General features: G+C 46.0%; 1 protein-coding gene, 1 long non-coding RNA gene and 1 other non-coding gene across 5 annotated transcripts; 2 read left to right on the top strand and 1 right to left on the bottom strand.

Annotated features, from left to right (window-relative positions):
- Window positions 1–22: 22 nt before the first annotated feature.
- Window positions 23–94, top strand: TRNAD-GUC (transfer RNA aspartic acid (anticodon GUC)). Its single transcript has one exon. It is a non-coding gene; the product is annotated as a tRNA-Asp (tRNA).
- A 1,942-nt stretch (window positions 95–2,036) lies between these two features.
- Window positions 2,037–8,934, bottom strand: LOC116946555 (uncharacterized). Of its 3 annotated transcripts, none has more exons than XM_076070103.1 (5): window positions 7,113–8,934; window positions 6,119–6,298; window positions 5,532–5,615; window positions 3,708–3,842; window positions 2,037–3,018 (listed from the first exon to the last, which is right to left on the bottom strand). In XM_076070103.1, the coding sequence occupies exons 1-5, from the start codon at window positions 7,546–7,548 to the stop codon at window positions 2,120–2,122; spliced, it is 1,734 nt and encodes a 577-aa protein (XP_075926218.1). In that variant the 5' UTR covers window positions 7,549–8,934; the 3' UTR covers window positions 2,037–2,119. The 3 variants fall into 3 exon arrangements, with proteins under 3 accessions (XP_075926218.1, XP_032817453.1, XP_032817455.1); XM_032961562.2 differs by having other exon boundaries at window positions 6,119–6,301; window positions 7,113–8,932; XM_032961564.2 differs by lacking the exon at window positions 6,119–6,298 and having other exon boundaries at window positions 7,113–8,933.
- Window positions 8,935–9,464: 530 nt separating this feature from the next.
- On the top strand, window positions 9,465–13,044 carry LOC142929238 (uncharacterized). The gene is made up of 2 exons (XR_012945456.1): window positions 9,465–11,644; window positions 12,318–13,044. It is a non-coding gene; the product is annotated as an uncharacterized LOC142929238 (long non-coding RNA).
- Window positions 13,045–22,865: the final 9,821 nt, after the last annotated feature.

Here is a 22,865-nt window from a genome sequence, read left to right as displayed (position 1 = left end):
TGGGGGTGTACATTCAGTGCGGTCCTCGATAGTATAGTGGTTAGTATCCCCGCCTGTCACGCGGGAGACCGGGGTTCAATTCCCCGTCGGGGAGAGCACAATTTTTATTTTTTTATTAAGAATTTTTTTCTTTTTTATTCAGCAAACCTCATTCTATCTTTAATTCTGCATCCGCCAGAATCCATTGCGCTTCACTGCCATATTTTTACTCGTACGAAATGAGTAACATTTAAACATACGCCAAGTATCTTGTATGCGTAACATATCCACATCAGTGCAAAGGGGCAAGGGTATTTTGTGTAGATGCGACTTTTATCCAGCAGACGGCGCTGAACGAGAAAATGTAAAGAGCCTTCGATTCTCACGGTTCGAGGCCTCGAGGGGACACAATGGATTACATTGGCGTAATGTTTTTTTTTTATCCATAATGCCGGACCCAAACATTCCAAACGACGAATTATGTTCGTGGCAACTTCTGTCCGATTACTGTGTTGTCTAATGCCAGTGGTAGAAATTATTCAATTATTCAACCCCACCAACGGAAAGTGGTGGGGTTGACAGGAACAGAATGAATTTTGATTTAAAGCTTTCGTGACTGCAGTGTCATACTCTTGGTGCTTTCGGTAAAGTCACGTTGAAGGGAAACAATAAAATAAAAAAGCATATTTATATATTTATTTATATTTCATATAATCTTATTTTATTGTTTCCCTTCAACGTGACTTTACCGAAAGAACCAAGAATAAGAATAGGAACAGAATGGTAGGCTTTAAAAAAAATACATTCGACCATTTTAATTGCTTGACTTAAAACAAATATCATTAGACCTTCTTTGCCAGTACCAATATATAATAATAGGGTTTTTCCCCTTTTTTTCTGGCAACAAAACTGAAACCTTTTTACAAGGAATCGTGTTTGCATTCACCACAATACTTGTGGTCTAGCACCAATTGAGACGAGGCTCAAAAGAAAGCCGTCTCTGGTGTGGACCAATCAGTTTCAAGAACAATGCATTTATTATCAGTGTTTTGTTTGCATTTTGACCACAAGTATTGTGGTTAATGCACACATTATTCCTCGTAAAAAGGTTTCAGTTTTGTTGCCAGAAAAAAGGGGAAAACCCTATTATTAAAAAAAATGTTCACAGCTTGTACACATCTCATGAACATTAGCCTCTGTGAAGGCACTCGAGGTCAGATTGGCGCTACGGTGACGAGATGTTAACTACCTCGCCTGGTATGCAGGAGGTCGTGAGTTCAATCCCGACCCTGACGCCTATTTGTTTGGAATTTGCATGTTATCCCCGTGGTCGCGTGGATTTTTCTCCGAGTCTTCCGGTTTTTCCCTCCACATTTAGAATCAACATGCGTTTGGAATATTTTTGGAAAAATAGCTATATAGCTTCGTGGGCATTACCTCATAAAAAATATCGGATCAGTATTTAACATGAGATCGTGGAGAATACAGAATAACATCTCCTTCATATATTTGTCTTGCCACCTAAACAAACTCTGGACCGATTTTGATTTAAACCTTTCGTGACTGCAGTAATTCATATTCTTAGCTCTTTCGGTAAAGTCACGTTAAAGGGAAACAATAAAATAATAAAATATATAAAACAATAAAAAATTATCACGTTTCACCTGATGATGACCATTTGTGTTATGGTCGAAACGTCGTGAGAATTTTTTGTTTTATATATTGTATTATTGTATTGTTTCCCTTTAACGTGACTTTACCGAAAGAGCTAAGAATATAAACTCTGGACCGCTTTTGACAAGCAGTGTCTCACCAGCGGTCAGGCTTGCTCGATCTGGTGACATCTTCATTGCTGATGCATCATCTGGTTGATGGCACCAGTGTCTGTTGTGGAATAGTTTGGCGACTACTCTGAGCAATGAATGCCCTTGTACTCTATCTGTCTTCACGTGATTTGGTTAATTAAATTAGTTGCAATGATATGACCCTCATGTATAGTCAAAGGTACATGGTGACACAAATGCAACAGGTATACATACTCAGCCAACACCTTTAAGAAAGCATCCAGCAGTGAGTTTATTTCAATTTAAATCAACAATGAATTAAAACATTACACGTGCATTGTGCTCTCGAACGACTCTTATAAAACGTCACTCTGTGAAAGCTCCTCGCCAAAATCTGTGCACATGGGTAGCGCCTCGCCCGTGTGTATTACACGGTGCTTTTTTAAATATGAATGCTGTGAAAACCCTTTCCCACACTCCGTGCATACGTGTGGCTTTTCACCCGTGTGTATTCTAAAATGTTTATTTAAATCGGATTGCTGCGAAAAGCCCTTTCCACACACATTACACGCGTGCGGCTTCTCGCCCGTGTGCGTTCTAGAGTGTTTATTTAAATCGGACTGCTGAGAAAACTCCTTGCCGCACTCCTGGCACGCGTGCGGCTTCTCGCCCGTGTGTGTTCTGGAATGCTTCTTTAAATCGGACAGCTGTGAAAAGCCCTTGCCGCAAACACTGCACACGTAAGGTTTTTCACCAGTGTGTATCCTGCAGTGCGTCTCTAAAGTGTACCGTCGCGAAAATCTCTTCCCGCAATCCTTGCACTCGTGTGGCCTCTCACCGCTGTGTATTCTCGAATGCGTCTTTAAATCGGATTGCTGTGAAAAGCTCTTCCCGCACTCTTTACAAAAGTACGGTCTTTCACCGGTATGCGTCCTAGAGTGCTTCTTTAAATCAGAATGCTGTGAAAAGCCCACCCCGCACTCGTTGCACACGTGCGGCTTTTCTCCCGTGTGCGTTCTCACGTGCCGCTTTAATTCACAGTGATATGAAAACCCCTTGCCACACTCCTCACACCTGTGTTTCCTCCCATCACTGGCACCTGTCATGCTCAATGCAGTGCCTTCAAGTGTCTTCCCGCATTGCGTACAGGCGCGTGGAGCCTGGCCGCCGCATTTTGCTTCGTCCACTTCAGCTGTGAAGCATCTGCCAAGCCCGCACTCCTCGCACAGGATGTCCGTGTCTTTGTCTGCATCACCTGCCACACATTATTGCACACGTATAATCATGAAACATTAACCATTTTCTATCAGCTGCTAGATGAAGGTCTCCCCACATCATCATCGCCATCATTCATGGTCTTACGGTGTCACAATCCACCTCACTGCTACACACGAATGGATATCATCGCTCCACCTATGGTGGTCGTCTTTGTGAGTGTTCCCTCATTTGGCTGTCAATCCATAACCAGTCTGGTCCATCAGCCATCTTCTAGCCATGATGGGTCCCGCAAAGCCCAATTGCTTTTCAAAACAGTCTATGGCTCTCTAATCCATGTGTTTCTGTTTTGTCTCTCAAGTGAAATACTCAGCATCCATCACTCCATGCTTCTTTGCACTTTTCAGATTTTTGTTCTATATTCTTTGCAGGTCTCCACATTTCTTATTCATATATCACAGGTAATCAACACGGACTGAACACTTAATTGTCTAGGCATATATAGCACCATATTTCCAGATGGTTGAGCAAGGCCTTTCAAATTATTCCGTAAGTAGTTCTGTGGTGGGATTGTCGACAGCCGTTCTGACGTAATGTGAGGCTCTACTCAAAGTTCCATCGTAAGTTTTTTTCATTAGTGATACAAATGTAATAGCAGCACAACTCTGAGATGATTGGTGAATAAAACAATTGTTTATTTTCTTCGTAATGTGATCAAAGGGAGCTCACCTTCACCAATTACCTCCTCCAATAACTCCGTCTTGATAAAGTTCTGGTCTGGAGTGGCCAGGCAAACATTGGAATCTCTTGCATCCTCTGGGGTCTCACTTGCTCCTTCAACTTTAACAATCTTCAGATCCAGAACTGTAATGTCAACATCATCATGTAAATCTACTGCTCATCCACAAATGGATGAGGCCCTCCCCACTAGCGTGCGGGTCGTAGGGATTATTTGCCCCATAACTTTACCATGCTGGTCAATTTGGATTGGTGAAAATGGGAAGCATAGGCATAAGAGCACACAAGTACAGTACAACAATGCATTGTTCATGCATGGGCCTTTGCTGTCCACCACGTAGCTACACAGCCTACAACACCTGTTATGCATGGTGGTCGCCCATCCAAGCACTGTTCAGCCTCAGTCTTGCTAAGCGTCCGGGATCTGACAAGATTCCATGTTTTGGTTCCAGGCTCATTATTTCATATTTCAAATGCACTTCACACGTCATCACATCTCCAAGTGCATTTAAGCTGGTTTACCATATGAACCAAACATCCATAGAGCTATAAACACAACATTAACCGATTGGTTTAGATATATAATACAATTAAAATATCTTAACCCATTTAACTCATCCTCAGCATTCTCTTTCACCATCCCACACTGGTAAGTATTAAGTTCTACATACGTACAAACATGAAGAACTGGATCTTGACTTAAAGCTTTCGTGACTGCAGGAAATTTATATTCTTTGGGTCTTTTGGTAAAGCCACGTAGATAGAAAAAATAAAAAAATATCACGACGTTTAGATCGCAACACAAGCAATCGTCATCAGGTGAAAAAAAAAACGTCCTGATATTTTTATTATTTTTTTCTATCTACGTGGCTTTACCGAAAGACTCAAAGAATTTGAAGAACTGGAGTCAAACCCCCATTGCCAACACAGCGTGGGAAGGCCTTCATCCAGCAGGGGCTTGATGATCGCGATATCGAGAAGTATATAAAACAGAGGGACTGCAGCAATGTGAGAGAATCCAACAAAAATGGCACGGATGTCGTACATCCCTTGCTGTTCAATCTTCATTTTAATTTCCTGCAGAAACTCAGAGCAGGACGTTTCCTCGAGGTCTTGCTTGCTCGAGAGCGCTTAACGAATGGCACCGCAGGTACGGAACGTATGTAAGAACATGACTTTGTAAACATAATGCCCATTGTGGCTGACATGTAAAATGTATAATATTCATGTGATTCATCAACAGCATTCACCTCCTGCAGTGGAGACAGCCCAGTGGTCAGCACGTTCCCCAATGAGTCCAGTTTGCACAGTGGATGGCGGTGAATGACTGCCAAAGCCGTCTGGACATTTTTACATCATCCCAGTGTCAGTGATGATGGAGATCTCAACATCGCAGCGAACATCCATTCTATCCCTAACTTCCGATTTCCTTGATATAGTCCCAGTACGCAGTATTCTTCCACTTCCCTAAACATCGTATCCTTTAATGGTGAGAACCCAGTTCAATCTGGTCTCTGCTGAGACTATTCTACAGGGACTGTCCTCCTACATCTAATAAATTACCTCTTCTGCGTAGGACCCTCCTGAAAAAAGTATTGGGAACTCAGTGAGGCTATCCTGGGTAAAGCATAATAAAGAATTCATCCTCTCCTCAGACTGTGGATCCATCTCACTCCTCACTCTTCCAGACCTCATTGCTGCACAATGACCAATCCAGAACCCTTGGCAGTCTTCCCCGACTACAGAAGCGACATCTGGAGAAAAAAAACATATTTCCATTATTCCTCTCTGCCTGCCCGCGTGAAAGGGTCTTACCGTCTTCCTCTACTTCAGATTTCACCAAAATCTTCATTATCTCAGTGCCCAGACTCCCTTCGTCCTTGTGCTTCATGACTGCCCCTGCACACGTGCATTGTGACATTTCGACTGTTACAGAAGAATGCTGTGGCGAGAGAAGTGGTGGGGACAGTGGTGGCAAAGTGGCTCGGGTGGGGGGGGTGCTAAACACCACGGTCAGAGGACACTGAGCCAGCAGCTCAAGAGGTCCTGGGATTCTAATCTGGGTAAAAACTCAGAATCTCGGAGGTGCCGTCTCAGTACTCTGGACTTGAGCTACCTGGCCACATAGACTATTGGTGATGTTTACCAATCTCACCATCTTCACGTACCAGTGCTTCTTTGGAGGCGCGGCGAACCGTGTTACAAGACCGCAGACACAGTAGTATTACTCAATACAATATGTACATGCTGCAGGACTTTTCCTTTTATATTTAACTTTTTCTTTAATTGCTACAAAACAAAAAAAAGATTACGTACTGTATTGACAGCAATATAAATTCAGTGCAAGGAACACACTTAGTTGACTCATAAGAAAAAAAAGTCAGTAAATTTTGTTTATTTACCAGACAATTGTTTCTGCAAGATAATTTCTCTCAGAGACGCTAACTGCAAAAGCTTCACTGGCTCAACATCCTTCTGTGCCTTGAGCCACGTCATCACAGTTCTTAAGGCGTTCAGTGCTTCCCGAGCAGTCGGCAGATCGGCAGGCTCCACATCTTGATCCTCCGACTCTTGGCGACGTCCTTCTGTTCGCAACAAACGACATTTCCCCCCACCCCACCACCACCCCCAAGCAATTTTGTACGACATCCTTTGAAATAAAGCTGCACGCAAGACCACCATGGGTACTGCCACTTCCTTTCAAAGTTAGCCCCGCTTTAGACATTCAGAAACTTTACTTTATGGAGAAAGCAATGTGAACAGTAGCTAGCTCCCATCTGTAGTTTACTTTGAAAGTATGGATGATTCCCTGATCATGGGGCTGGATTAGGGGACATGGTATTTCACAGGAGACACACAGAACCTTTATCTCTACATCCTTGGACATGAGGTTCCAGCAGGTAGGTGAGCCGGACAGTCATCTATAAAAGCAGCGATGCCTTTGATTCCAGGCGCAACTCTTTTTTTCAAATGCTGGCAGACCAATGGAACAAAACTGTCTTGAAGCCAGGTCAATAATACGTTTGTAGTCATACGGTCATTTGAGCTGCTTGTGTGTTGCACAGAAAGTTTTTCTTTTTGTTAGATTTACAAATTTAAAGAATCGCGGACTCTTACTTTTCCCCGACACACAAAGGTGGCAGCTTATGTGTTCCCGCTTGTTAAAACAAAAGCGTGGCTTTCTGTCATTGCTCAACTTCCAAGCCTGCTTTGTTTCTGGGCTGATTTCAGGTCCCAGAGATGTGTCGGTAGGTAGCATCCAAGAGAACAGGGCAGATTTCATGGCAACTCTACTGATGATGCTCGTCACGGTATAAACGTCCCTCTCAATGACACACTGGAATCCGACTGGAATACTGCGGGGCACTTTCGGTCTCGGGTGACTTTCTGACTCACCGGCGAGCGTTATTTCCCCGATCCCATGGCGTTTTTTCCAGCGCCAAAGCCACCCGTCGCTGGCACGGAATTTGCCTTCTAGTTTGAGGTCGCAGAAAAAGGTCTCGGCTTGCATCTTCAGTGCGGGTCCCGACACCGGCGAACCCAAGCTGCGCTTGTGAACAAACCACGCATACAAACAGTCGTCCACTATCTCGTTCCTGCTGAGCCTCGTCTTCTTCCTTTGCAGTCCAGGAGCTTCGTCCAACTTGTCCAGGAACCAACGTAGCCTTCCTTCCTCTGCTATCCATCCGCGTATCGTGCCCTCCGGAATACCCAGCTCCCTATTAATGTGCGCCTTTGAAACCCCGCTCTTTACCCGTTCAATAATCGCGAGTTTTTCCTTAATGGTGTACGACTTTCTCCTATTCACGTTCGCCATTACCCACAAACACATCGAATCATACAACACAGCACAAATTGTACCGTCTGCGAAGCTCGCACAGTCATCGGATAATAATAATAACAACAGGACGCCACTGACGACTTCACTAGAGCCAAGGAACACCTCGGACTATTATTGTAGAGTGAGCGGGGAGGGGAATGGGAAGATTCCTCGCTGGGCGAGACCACTGTGGGGACGTAGGTGGGGGACGCGGGGAGAGGCCCGCCGTGTATCCGAATCCGCCGTATATCCGAATCAGCCGTATATCCGAATCCGCCGTGTATCCGAATCAGCCGTGTATCCGAATCCGCCGTGTATCCGGATCCGTTGTATATCCGAATCCGTCGTATATCCGAATCCGTTGTATATCCGAATCCGCCGTATATCCGAATCCGTTGTATATCCGAATCCGCCGTATATCCGGATCCGCTATGTATCCGAATGGCGTTATAACCGGGGAGCGCTGTACTGATTTAAGGCGGGCAGGCAGAGAGGTTCAAATATTCGCCACCGTGGCGACTGTGGTGGTCGTGAGCTCGAATCGAACTGGGATAGCCGTGGGGGGGTTCGTGGCGCGCTAAAACCCCAACAACACCGCTCACCCCACACGCAACAGATACACACGTGCACAGATGGATACACACAAGATACAAACAGACACACGCGCATAGATACACAGACAGACATGCACACACGCGCACAGATAGACACGCACACAAAGCCGAGACAAAGATCCCCCCCCGTATAGCCTCACACACACACACATACAAGACAGAGACACACACAGACAGACAACACACACACACACAGACAACACACACACAGACAACACACAGACAGACAACACACAGACAGACAACACACAGACAGACAACACACAGACAGACAACACACAGACAGACAAGAGCGTTGTACTCGGCGCTGCCCCTGTCGAGGGCAGACGCGTGGAGCCGCTCAGCTGGAGCGGCAAGATGCAGGGCAGAACGAACGGCGTCGAGTCACAGTGCCGGATGAAGCTAGCACGCGGGGCCTGTACGATATTGTTATAAAGGGGCCCTAAAATTTTTTAAAATATATTAAAACACACAATTTTTGTTTTACTTGCATAGTAAAGTAGTTGTATTTTTTTTCATTTGCCAGATAATACGACAAATCGCTAACCTTAAACACCCAGTCGTTCATGAAAGTTGAAGGCGGTATAGTACTATAGTGATAGAGCAAGTGCAGAATCACTGAACCGGAATTGATAGCTTGAAAGCATTTAGCGCGGGGCCATTGAAAGTGCGGGGCTTGTGGCTAGTAGTTACTATATATATAGTAGCTACTACATATATAGTAACACCACATGTGTAGTACATATATAGTAACTACTACATGTGTAGTAACTACTAACTACTACACGTGTAGCAGTTACTGCACGTGTAATAGTTACTGCACGTGTAATAGTTACTGCACGTGTAGTAGCTACTACTACACGTGAAGTAGTTACTGTGTAGTTACTGCATATGTAGTAGCTACTACATATATAGTAACTACTACATGTGTAGTAGCTGCTACACATGTAGTAGTAACTACTACACGTGCAGTAACTACTGCACGTGTAGTAGCCACGAGCCCCGCACTTTCAAGGGCCCCGCGCTAAATACTTTAAAGCTATCAATTCCGGTTCAGTGATTCTGTACTAGCTCTATTACTATAGTACTATACCGCCTTCAACTTTTATGAACGACTGGGTGTTTAAAGTTAGCGATTTGTCGTATTATCTGGCTGCATAGCAAATAAAAAAATACAATTACTTTACTATGCGCGTAAAAAAATTCATATTTGTGTGTTTTTTTTAATCTAGGGCCCCTTTATAACATCCATTATGCTACAGGCCCCGCACAAGCTTAATACGGCACTGCGCAAAGCCATAAACTAAACAATGTTTAACTGCGGTCGAATGTTAGGTTGTGGTCCCCGATCCTGTATCGGGATCTCGGTGGCTGATCCCACTATACCGAGAAAACCCGTGGTCATGTTAATTTCCCGACCGCCTTTGTCTTCCGAGACGACTCGCCACCGTGGCCGCGACTCGAACTCGCGCGCTAACCGCAGCGCCACCGCTCCCCGCGCCGAGCCGATCGCAACGCTCCCATCGCCACGCGGATTCTTTCGAGACGCGAGTCGGGCGACGTCGTGAAGGCGGTAGAGATATGTGTGAGAGAGAAAGAGATCAGGAGGAGCGAGGACTCGACGCTCACCTCTTCACCTCTCCACCTCTCTCCTCTTCACCTCTCACCTCTTCACCTCTTCACCTCTCCACCTCTTCACCTCTCACCCCTTCACCTCTTCACCTCTCCACCTCTTCACCTCTCACCTCTTCACCTCTCACCTCTTCACCTCTCCACCTCTTCACCTCTCTACCACTCTCTCTCTCTCCGCGGGGTCGAGACGCGGACGTGAAGCGGAGGCAGCTGAGAAAGAGGCGAAGGCACGCGCAGAGCGACGAGATGCGGACAAGGTGAGTCAAGAGACGAGATGCGGGCAAGATGAGACAAGGTTCGTTTATTAGGTGTAGGCCTGTGAGCCATGCGGCTCTTAAGTCGGGTGCAACCGCAACAAACAAAATTTGAACACAGAACATCTTAAAGCGACAACGCGTAACAGAAACATCCTGGAATAAACCAGCAAATAATCCACACACACAAAAAAAAACGTATTAAAACGCTGTGTGCAAAAATCACAATGTGGTGCAAGCCAACAACAACAACCATAAGACAATTTAAATTAACCATATGCTTTCGAATCACCCAAGACAAGACTGCACATGAGCAGTGGACTCTGAGGTCTGTAGGACGATATGCAGGCGTCAAGCACAAGATGACGTGCAGGGAGATCGAATCGAACCGTCAGCTTTCTGGATTGCAAGTCCAATGTGCTGGGCATTACAATGCGGAATCGTCCGTAACTTTTTATTGCACTCTTTTCATTCTTTCGTTTAATGTCACTACATTGTCAAACAATTTAATGCATTTTACAAGCATCAAAACAAGTATAATGAAGTCGTTCGTATAAATAATTTTGAAAAATGAATAGTGTACATTGTAAAAGTGCAATACTATACATTATTATTATTGGGAATTGATTTTGTTGACCCAGGAAAACCTCGCTAAAGCCACAATTATCTTATTAAAGGATAGTCCTATTACGTTTTCACAGTAGGGGGCGACTATTGCTGTGTTTCATGTTTCCCCAATTAAATTTCGAGTACTGTAACTTAAAAAAAAATTGTACTATGACGCCAGCACACGTGGCCGCATTTTTTAATTTCCAAATAAAGTCACAATATTTGTAACGTTTACTGTGATGCAGATGGCGAATAATTGTTTTGTTAATACACCCGCAGTATTTACCAGGGCGGCCGTATTATCGACACTTTATTTCATGCAACGAGCGACAAATTCTACTGGACGTCTCTGAAAAGGAACTTCATAGCTCATCGGCTACCCCCAGTATAAATAAAGATTCTGAACTCACTGCAAGCTGGGCCATAAACATCGAGTGGATTGAAGTATTACCAGTATAGAGGTCTCTTTACAATAGCAAACATGACTCGAATTATATATTAGAGCTCTACATAGCTTTACTGACAACTATTCGTGATGCCATGCTCCCTCCCTCCTTCAACAAGCACTGTCCCAGGGTGGTAAAGCATGATTAAACATCATCCACGACTGACACGGTGTTGTGGGGAGGCCCTTCAACATTACGTTATCGGTGTTATGTATTCCCAGTTGCATGAAGTTCATGCAGCATTGAGTATGAGATTCATATTAAATGGTCTGAAACCCCGGAGTCATATTGCATGCTATAGTTGTGTGTATGTGTGTTTGTATGTTTGTATATATGCGTGACAGTTTACAAAAAGGAGTTCGTATGACCGAGTGGAAAAATACAAAGCTCCTCGCGTGCCACGTGTGCCCTTTCCCTTGCTTCCAATGCTCCTTGAACTCTTGATGTCACCCACGTGTCTCCCGTTGTGTTGCGCAATGTTTTGGAAAGAAGTTTGCAGGACGCCTCTATGATGGACGCAGCAGGCCCTCTGCTCTGGGTGGAGGTGGATGAGGTGTGGAACGTTTGACATTTCCACTCTCAGCCGTTATCCGCGAATTCCCCTACCTCGCACTTGCTGTGCCGCACATACATACGATCAATCTAGATTTTCAAGTGCTCGGTGTTACCAGACTGACTGTTCGATCTCATCCACGCTGTGGTCAACCACGCACACTGCGGGTCACAGACACGACAAACATCCCCGTGTGGCCTTAATAGATTCTTGGGGAAAGTTCTGTTCGCGAGCACCTGTGACGGCCGGCACGGCACACAGGCGGATGGGTAACCAGCACAAAGCCCGGCCGCCTTTGTCTCCCGAGCAGCGATAATTCAATTGCCCCACCAGGTACTCTTTTAAGGCTGAGTCGACGTAGCGAAGTCCCAGGATCGGTTCAGATAATCGTCACTGGTGTTGGCCGGCCGTGAGCGGGAATCGGGCGCCGAGTTCGTAGCGCAGCACGCTAACCGCTGCGCAACCGCTCCCCACATGTCACTTCCCTTACTACTCATCTTTGGGATTCCATCACATCGTCGCTTTTCCCCAAGTTCTATACTTCAAGAAACGCATCGCATTATATCTATTGCACATTGAACAGAGACGTTTGTTGCTGGCCGCGCGGCGTTTTTGGCCAGTGCGAGTGACCGTGACTTAATATATCCATGTACTGTGTGTGTGTGTTGTGCAGGTAAACTGAAAAGCGACAGTGCAGCGGTGAACACGCTGCGCTATGAACCCGGCGTCCCGAGTTCGATTCCCATTGACGGCCAACACCGGTGACGATTATCTGAACCGGTCCTGGGCCTCCCCATGTCGACTTAGACTCAAATGATGTGTAAACATCGTCACTAGGGAGACAAAGGCGGTCGGGCTTAGTGTTGGCAACCCACCCCCCTCGTGTGCCGTGCCGGCCTTTATAGGTGCTCGCAAACAACACTTGGCCCAACAGTCTGTTAAGGCTACAAGGGGGATCATTGTCTTTGTTAAACTGAAAGAACTGCTTTGGCATACAATGCACGTGGTGAAAACCATCACCACAGCCGTCATCAATATGCATTCTTAATTACCGCGAAAGAACTTTAATTACTCTACCGTATTAGCCGGTGGAGCGGTGGTGCAGCGGTTAGCGCACTGCACGACGAGCGTGGCGACCTGAGTTTGACGTCCCAGGCATTGGCCAACATCAGTGGGGAGGGAATATCTGAGCTGGGCTCGCAGGAACCTCCCATGGACCACCAACCCAAACTCACCACCACCGTGGTTGAAGTATGGTCAAACCACCTTCATGACCTCGTGAATACATGACATAAATTGGAACGTACGTGCATATAACACGTGCAATGCTTACAAACTGTGTGTGTGTGTTTGCATCTGACACAGTAGCATATAAGCAAATAAAGAGTAGTCGATCGGAATGGTTGATCTTGTTCTTTGACACAATCGCAGCCACACATGTTACCCCTGGAGTTTTAAAGTGCCAGCCTTCATACTGTATGTGACAGAAATGAATTGTCGGGAGTAATGTACGATTTTACGTTGGAGAGATGGCACGTTCTCTTAAACAAAGGCATCGCACCAAGTCACGCTTACAGCAACAACAGGCGCGCACACGCACGCACGCGCACACACACACGCGTGTCTTTCAGCGCGCCTTGGCGCTACTTTGCCAGATTAGAACCTTGTTTAATAGCGCGATGTGCGCCGATAAGGAAGCCCACTTATCACTGCGCCCCTCTCCTTGGGTTTCCAGTGGCAGACAAAACATGGAATGGGCCCATGCACGCACCTCGTGATTGAGGCCCAGAGCCAGAACGCCACGTCCTCCACACCCTCCACCGCTCTGTACTCCACCTCCATCATCTCCTCCACCTCCTGCATTTCCTTCACTTCACCATCTTCTCCATCTCCACCCGCTTCTTCACTCCCTCCTCCATCTTCTCCACTCCACGACCTTCTCCATCTCCACCCTTTCTCCTTCATTCCCTCAACCACCCTCTCCTCCACCTACTCCGCTCCACCACACTACCCTCCATCTCCACCCCCTTCTCCTCTGCCCTCTCCTCCACCCGCTCAGTCGCCATCGCTGGGTCAAGATCCTGGAGCTCCCTGGCACGAACAACGTTGTGGTGACAGTTGAAGTAGAAGGCCGACAACCACCACCTCCTTCTAACCGCCTCCTCCTCCTCACCACCACCTCCACCACCCTCTTCTCACCTCCTCTACCAACCACCACCACCACCTCCTCCACCACCTACTCCTCCTCACCTCTTCAGTAGAAGGTCAACCACCTACTCCTCCTCACCTCTTCAGTAGAAGGTCAACCACCTCCTCCTCAGCGCATCTCGCAATGGGCAATACATCCCGGATAGCCAGCGATGCCCACATATCGAAGGATTCAAAACATTTAAAATTAAAATCTGCTGCTCAATCAACTGAGCTACATCACAGCAGCCTCGGGAAGATGACGCGTATCACGTCCCCATTCAAATGCACCTTCAGAGAAATAAATTCAGAGTGCTTCTCTTTATCATTGCTAAGGGTGACTTTTTTTTAAATAAAAGCCAATCAATACCACAGTACATGGATGTAAACATTTCGAGTCGAACAGGTCTCTTACGAAGCACTATGCATTTAACGTTGATTTATATATGACTGTTGAAGGCCTCTCTTCAAAAGCACTACGCTCCTGATGAGGGACGCATTATGCTTAGAGGCATAAGTGGACTTGGACAACGCACATCGCGAGAAGGGGGTGATGGCGGACGGACAAGACTCGTGACGGAATGGCAGCCACAAGAGGGCACGAGGCCCAGCGGATGGCGAGCGCAGAGATGAAGCGATGAGATCTGTGCACGGGCACGAGCGACATTGACCGTGGCATCGTGGGACCACGAGGAATGCTGACGGCATAGGGAGACCTTCATCCAACAGTAGATAGCACATGGCTGATGATTGTGGTGATGATGATGATGATGTAAAGGGCAGCTTTAAAACATCATAGAGAGCGTCTTTAAAAGACTCCTACGAAAAGCACTATACATTCCTAATGAGGGATACATTATGATACCACTCATGTAGTGCACTGATGATGTAGTGTGTCTCTTAATAAAGAGGGCCCTTTATTAATATATGTGGAGTGGTTTACTCACGCGTATAGTCTGCAGCAGTGGATTTTTTAAAAGCCACTTCCTGACAACTAGAAATCGGAGTAGGCCATTATGTGTCCGTGTCTGGGCCCAAATCCCAACTCCGATAATTGCCCTCAACAGTTGTGAAAATGGCACGTCGTTAAGTTAATACGTATCCAGACACGCCTGTAAAAGGAATATGTATCAATGGAGTCTCAACTCCAGTTAAACTCCAATTGCCAGACACCCTTTTATCCCGATTCCCTTACTATTTCTGCTCACAGTTAATCTGCAGAAATCCTCTTATCCGTGCTTATCCGTGAATTAGTCACCCTAAAGTAGCAACAATATCATCCCATTATCCGTGATTATGTGTAGATATGCACGGATAAAGGAGTGATTTCCTGTGGATGGACACGCATAATAGGATCTGTCCACTGCAGTTTAACTAGAGGAAAGATTATTTTGAATTGTGCATGGATGACCATGATGATAATCCATAGCCTTGACAATTCACACTCCAAACACTGCATTTGTATGAAGCTGCATTATTCCATACGGAATGGAGGTCAATACTGAATAGTACTGTATTGCTCATATACCTGCCATATACAGAAGTTGGTAGCCAATTACCGAGCGTAGTTTCAGTCTTGAGCATATGAAGTATTTCCATGTAAATTAATGAACAATTACTTTTTTAGCCTCTGCATCTTGCACAGACTGCTTGATCAGCATTTTCGTTGTGTTATTATAAGTCACAATTACAGTCTCACTGGCGGGCCCCTGGTGGCCTTAAGTGCGGCCTCTGACGTGTGCCTGCCCCCCACCCACCCCCCACCGAAAAATACACAAAATTGAAAACACCCCAACATGCTGGTTTCAAACGTGTGGCGGCCCTCACTCTGATGATGTCTTATCGGCGAAAGTGCCCCCCTCTTCTCCCTCCACCCCCCCACTCTGAAAATTAGTGAAGCACACTGCACTGAACTGTCTGGCCTCCCACACTGCAGAACTCTCTCTCTCTCTCTTGTCCCATCGTCGTGCAGTGTTCACCGCGAGGCTGTTCCCCCATGCGCAGCAGTGCAGTGCAAGCGATGATACAGGCGGCACACCTGCGATCAGGCAGTCCGGGGCATAGGGGCTGCAGAGACACACACGGTGGATGTTTCTGTGTGGTTTTGGGTTTAAGTTATGAGAGAAGGGGTGCATTTTATTTATTAATATTTTTATTTTTGTTATACGTACTCTTTGTTGCTACGCATCTTTAAAGGGCCATTAGCGAATGGTAAAACAAAAATTGTCTCTTTGGGTTGTTGTTTACATTTTTGGCATTTCATTGAATGGGGACAGTTGAACCGGTATTGCTATTAAGCTTAATAACAGCAAGAGTAACATAAATCATCACTTTATTGAGGTTAATGCCAGACTGGTTTGAGTTACTTATTGGATCGAGTCTTTGGATGGAATCATTAAGTTCGGTATTGTATTCATGAGTGAAAGTCATTGACAACAACTTCAGTTTCGTTTCGTGCTCTCGGTTTTCGCTGTGCTCCTTAAGAATGGCGCCGTTCGTCTTCCCACAATGGCACTGATGATTATAAAAGCCAGAAAGCAAACCTCAGCACAAGGAAGAACAATACGCAAATAGTCTGCATTTTTTTAAATGTCCCTTTTTACGACAAATATGCCCCTTTTGAGAGGGCGTGACCTTATCCTGGAAAGAAGTCTAATTTGCAGACATTGGTTGGGTTGATGGTTGTCATTGCTTGCGAGGAGCGCCAATTGACGGATGGCTGAATTTTAAAAAAAAATTGGTAAGGTTCCACGACTGATATATCAAAGGACATGTGCTCCCTTCATCATCATCATCATTGTCGTCACGGTTTGTCCGTCAGTCCATGTATAACTCAGGAACCAAATGTGGCGCACGGATGAGCCTCTGTGTACTCAGTTGCCTTACTGCGAAACGTGGTCGTAGTGGAAAAAACGGTGCCGACGCCGCCACCGAACGTAGCGTCCACAGTACGATGGTGGATGTATACGGCGTCTGCTGCATGTTAAGCGCATCTCCTACACGCAGTACATCAAAGAGAGCATATTTATTTTATACAAAAAAAAGAGACACGTGCAGTTATCGGCAGATGAGAAGAGGAAAGGTCTTGAGCCTGGACTTGAACTGGGGCAGGAAGTCGACAGCACGGATCGCTGGGGGAAGGGACTGTCGGGGCAACAGAAGAGAACGAGCGACCTCCCACTGAGTGAAGATTCAATGCGGGGCCTCGACAGATGATGGCATTGGTTACCAGAGCTGAGAGAGTACGGAGGGGAGTAGAGTGAGATGAGAAGAGACACAGGTACATGAAGGCAGTGGCAGGTCCACGAAGGGTCTCCGTGACTGTATCGGGAGCGAGTAGAGGGATCGTGGCTGGTGAGAAGTCTGGCAGCACTATTTTGGATCACCTGGAGGAATTTCGGGAAGAGTTAACGATTTGTAAAATGTATTTCCCCCAAATCTTCCGTGCAATAAATCCCTTTTGCCGCCCTAATTGCACACTTTGGTTTAAACGAACGAGAAAGGTTGAATTTGTACACGTTCTATCTTGGTATTCACCACAGTGGGCCACTGTGTACAACACAAATGTGTTGTCGAGTGTAATTTGAATGCACAAAGAAAGCGTAATAACTACTTAAGCCATCAACGTTGTGTTAAGTGAGAGATAAATATTGCACTGCAGTTACATTGCACGGGCAATGTTATGCGCACCAAAAAGGGTCTCGTGTTTAACAGAGAATGAGAAAGAGGAGATTGTTTTTAAACGGTTTGGTTGCGTCTGACTATGCACTCGCTCGCAAACTATTGTTGGGAATGTGTGCCCTGTCAAGTGTGATTCTCACCGGGTCTCTCGTTCACTAGCGTCCTGGATGCATTATTTGAAATTACATCATCAGCAGCGGCAGCAGCAGACGTCGTAATCAGTCCACTGCTGGATGAAGGCCTCCTCCGTAAGCCATCCACAGCGCTCACGGCTGCTGCGATGTAAGATTCCATCTAGAGGCTCCATCGCTCCATCTCCGCGGTGGGCGGTCCCTTCGCTTGCCTCGTTTTCGGATGTCACTCCGAATGCTTTGCGTCGCGTGTGTGGCTGGAGTCACCTGGACGAGAGCCGCGCGTTCCCCATGTAAAGGTGAGTATCTTCACCGACCCGCGCAGATCGGCGTAGGGGAGCATCGTCGCATGTCGTCCCGACTCCCAACAGTAGAGCGGCTTGAGATGAAAGATGCAGACGCAGTGGTTGACGTCGGGGGTGCGTTCACCGAAATGCGCGACGGCGAATATCGAAACGACGTAAATCCGAGTAATCTACAGGGGTAGTACGGTGGACGCGACGCCTGAAGCGACGGATAACGAGACAGGACGGACGATGCTGCTGTCAGCGCCGTAAGTGTGGGATGGAGGCGACGCAAATTCAGGTGGCGGTGTTGTTAACGTGACGACGAACTCGCGAAGCGACGTTAAAGGGGGAAGACGTAAATCGGGGAACTGCTGTACGTATTTATCATTCTAACTGTGGAATCAATTCCACGGTAACGACATTACAGCAAACACACACGCATAATCGAATATATGTATTCGTAATAGAGGGGGGGGGGGGGGTGGTTGGGGTTTGATCGTGTAAATATAAATGTGTCGCTAAACCCGCCACCACCCGACACAGACAATTAGTAAGGGTTGTCAGCTCTTGTCACGTACATGAAACATGCCAATTACTTACTAGTTCAGCATACCGGTGTGTTGGAGAGTAAACTGACAACATTCACAATTGGAGTACTGTATATTTACACGATATAACCCAAAAACCCCTTCTATTATGGATAATATTGATCGCGAAAGCCTACGTGTTAAACTGTATGTTGAACTTCTTTCGTACCATATGTACAGTGAGGGAAAAAAGTATTTGATCCCCTGCTGATTATGTACGTTTGCCTACTGACAAAAAAATTATACGTCTATAGTTTTAATGGTAAGTTTATTTGAACAGTGAGAGACAGAATAACAACAACAAAATCCAGAAAAACTCATGTCAGAAATGTTATAAATTGATTTGCATTTTAATGAGGGAAATAAGTATTTGACGCCCTCTCAATCAGACAGATTTCTGGCTCCCAGGTGTCTTTTATACAGGTAACGAGCTGAGATTAGGAGCACACTCTCAAAGGGAGTGCTCCTAATCTCAGCTTGTTACCTGTATAAAAGACACCTGTCCACAGAAGCAATCAATCAATCAGATTCCAAACTCTCCACCATGGCCAAGACCAAAGAGCTCTCCAAGGATGTCAGGGACAAGATTGTAGACCTACACAAGGCTGGAATGGGCTACAAGACCATTGGCAAGCAGCTTGGTGAGAAGGTGACAACAGTTGTTACGATTATTCGCAAAAAAAAGAACTGCCAATCTCCCTCGGCCTGGGGTTCCATGCAAGATCTCACCTCGTGGAGTTGCAATGATCATGAGAACGGTGAGGAATCAGCCCAGAACTACACGGGAGGATCTTGTCAATGATCTCAAGGCAACTGGGGCCATAGTCATCAAGAAAACAATTGGTAACACACTACGCCGTGAAGGACTGATATCCTGCAGTGCCCGCAAGGTCCCCCTGCTCAAGAAAGCACATATACATGCCCGTCTGAAGTTTGCCAATGCACATCTGAATGATTCAGAGGACAACTGGGTGAAAGTGTTGTGGTCAGATGAGACCAAAATGGAGCTCTTTGGCATCAATTCAACTCTCCGTGTTTGGAGGAGGAGGAGGAATGCTGCCTATGACCCCAATAACACCATCCCCACCGTCAAACATGGAGGTGGAAACATTATGCTTTGGGGGTGTTTTTCTGCTAAGGGGACTGGGCAACTTCACAGCATCAAAGGGACGATGGACGGGGCCATGTACCGTCAAATCTTGGGTGAGGACCTCCTTCTCTCAGCCAGGGCATTGAAAATGGGTCATGGATGGGTATTCCAGCATGACAATAACCTAAAACACACGGCCAAGGCAACAAAGGAGTGGCTCAAAAAGAAGCACATTAAGGTCCTGGAGTGGCCTAGCTAGTCTCCAGACCTTAATCCCATAGAAAATCTGTGGAGGGAGTTGAATGTTCGAGTTGCCAAACGTCAGCCTCGAAACCTTAATGACTTGGAGAAGATCTGCAAAGAGGAGTGGGACAAAATCCCTCCTGAGATGTGTGCAAACCTGGTGGTCAACTACAAGAAACATCTGACCTCTGTGATTGCCAACAAGGGTTTTGCCACCAAGTACTAAGTCATGTTTTGCCGAGGGGTCAAATACTTATTTCCCTCATTAAAATGCAAATCAATTTATAACATTTTTGACATGCGCTTTTCTGGATTTTGTTGTTGTTATTCTGTCTCTCACTGTTCAGAAAAACCTACCATTAAAATTATAGATTGATCATTTCTTTGTCAGTGGGCAAACGTACAAAATCAGCAGGGGATCAAATACTTTTTTTCCCTGACTGTATAACGTTTAACATGGAGGCATCACGTGAGCTATTATTATAGCTGCTCGTACAGAGCAGGCTGGTGTCAGATTAAATATCCCTTTCCACGTTCGTGTGTAATCCGCCTGAATTGGTCGAGTAATCCCGTTATCACCTCGGAATCACCTTGCTCTTGAGAAGGATGTAGTAAAATTTTGATTTAAAGCTTTCGTGACAGCAGGGATTCATATTCTTGGTTCTTTCGGTAAAGTCACGTAGAAGGGAAACAATAAAATAATAAAAATATAAAACAATTAAATTCTTACGACGTTTCGACTGCAACACAAGCAATCATCATCAGGTGTGAAAACCACAGCAAGAAAATTTGAAAAAGTGGCGGTTTTTTTAACGTTAGCACCACGGAGAGCGATTTGGCAGTTATTCAGATGGACGAGTCCATCTATGTTCGGAAAAGAGGAACATAGATGGACTCGTCCATCTGAATAACGTTATAAAAACCGCCACTTTCTTCAAATTTTCTTGCCGTGGTTTTCACACCTGATGATGATTGCTTGTGTTGCAGTCGAAACGTCGTGAGAATTGTATTGTTTTATATTCTTATTATTTTATTGTTTCCCTTCTACATGACTTAACCGAAAAAAGAACCAAGAATAAGGATGTAATTCTGAAAGGGTGAGCGGTGGCTCACTTTGCAATGGACCTGGTGATCTCTCGGTCACGCTGATTTGTTTTAATTGAAATAAAAGTTGTGGGAGGGGGTCAATTGAGAATGTTCGAGCAATGTGTTTTCCGTTTTCCAGGCGAGTGCACGGTCAGTCGTATGTGCGCAGTGGTTGGCCAGCAAGAATTAACAAACGGGACAAACCAGCGTGTTATGGGTTACACAGAATAACAACCCTTCATCAATCCACTGCTGGATGAAAACGTTCCCCAACCCCCATGTCAGTGCTGGGGTATTGTTATTTACAATACTTCACCATACTCTTTGGTTCTTTCGGTAAAGTCAAGTAGGTATAAACAAATATAAAAGATCACGACGTTGCGATCGCAACACAAGCAATCGTCATCAGGTGAGACAACTACGGAAAGAAAACACTGCTGAAGTAGGACCAGCAGTTTTTCAGCAGTTTTTTTTCTTGCTGTGGTTGTCTCACCTGATGACGATTGCTTGTGTTGCGATCGAAACGTCGTGATCTATTTTTTTTATACCTACGTCACTTTACCGAAAGAACCAAAGAGTATGGATTCCTGCAGTCACGAAAGCTTCAAATCAAGATTAATACTTCACCACGTTGCTCAGTGCAGGTTGGTAAAAGGGAGGCCATGCCCAGTCCAGATATTGCTCACGGCTTGACGTTATCCAGGGGGCCACGGTGGCTAGGAGATGTTAACTACCTCGCCTGGTATGGAGGAGGTGGTGGGTTTGATCCCGACCCTGACGCCTGCTGCTGTATATTTGGAGTTTGCGTGTCTCTATCCCTGTGGTCACGTGCATTTGTTTTCTTGGCCATCTATAAATATCCACATGATGAACCACTTCGTTGAGTTATCATATGTGGCCAGGTCGCTTCTGAAAAAGAGCTGTATAGCTCAGTGGGGCTTACCTTGCTAAAAACTTTCTTATACTTTAGTTTATTGGTGGCTAGCTATCGAATTCAGGTTGCCGGGTTCATAGCGCAGTGTGTTAACCACTGCGCCACCGCTCAACCCCGAACAGAATGTGTAATGTTTATGTGACCAGTAAAACCTCACTGAGTCTGGAGACTCGTTCTCAGGAGAATCCTGCATTGAGGATATATGGCCACGTATACCAACGGGTAACAATCAAAGCTCCGCAAAGATAGATTTGATAATCCACCGCTATTATTGTGCTATACCAGGCCGCTTCACAGTCTGAGTGTACAAGAACACGGGGACATTCCCAGATACTCTACGCAACCTATAGAGATCTGACGAGTTCGGACGCATTTGGGATATAGTTTGTATTGAGAAAGGCAAATTACCCCCCCCCCCCTTCCCGCCACCGTATAGTATTTAATAGACTTGGGACAGCCACGTATATTTGTATGTAGAACTTCTTTCGCACCGTTACGTGGCCAACCACGCTGTTAACGAACACCTTATGAAGGCCGTCGCGAGCGGGAATCGAACTGCAACACGTTCGTACGTACTCACACACAGACACGTTGCGTGTGTGTGTGTGTGCCGAGCGACACGCACACACACACAACGTGCATAGAGCGGGCTGCCTTTGAAGTTCTCCACGGGCAGCCAGAGCGCGAGTGAAGAGCGTCGCGGGCTATTACCTCGCCTATCGTTCGCCCTGCTCCGTTTTGTATTTTACCAAAGCGGCGTTTCAGCTGCGAGACAAAGGAAATCGTTTATGTGTGTGTGTGTGCGCTCTGTATGCTCTCCCTCGCCTTTCTCTCTCTGCTCTCTGCACTTGCGCGCGCGTCTCTGTGTGTGTGTGTTGTAAAGGGGGTTGTGGGTTGCGGGTTCGAGGTGATGGGGCGGTGGTGGATCATCATCATCGCCTGTTGCTGGCAGTGCAGGCAGTGTCGGCTGAGAGAGAGATAAATGCGGCGTTTTT

This window comes from Petromyzon marinus, chromosome 27, assembly GCF_048934315.1.
Source record: "Petromyzon marinus isolate PM22_M1 ecotype Great Lakes invasive population chromosome 27, UKy_Petmar_22M1.pri1.0, whole genome shotgun sequence".
Taxonomy (NCBI): Eukaryota; Metazoa; Chordata; class Hyperoartia; order Petromyzontiformes; family Petromyzontidae; genus Petromyzon; species Petromyzon marinus.
The sequence above is the reverse complement of the archived record's forward strand: the minus strand, read 5'-3'. Positions and strand labels throughout refer to the sequence as shown.

What these genes read in the sequence shown, in the direction of transcription:
- LOC116946555 (XM_032961562.2), bottom strand. Translation starts at nt 7,548, where the DNA reads ATGTGTTTGTGGGTAATGGCGAACGTGAATAGGAGAAAGTCGTACACC. An exon ending in CGGGGAAATAACGCTCGCCG is followed by an intron (nt 6,302 to 7,112) that starts GTGAGTCAGAAA and finishes TGTTGCGAACAG; the next exon opens with AAGGACGTCGCCAAGAGTCG. An exon ending in ATCTGAAGTAGAGGAAGACG is followed by an intron (nt 3,843 to 5,531) that starts GTAAGACCCTTT and finishes TTGACATTACAG; the next exon opens with TTCTGGATCTGAAGATTGTT.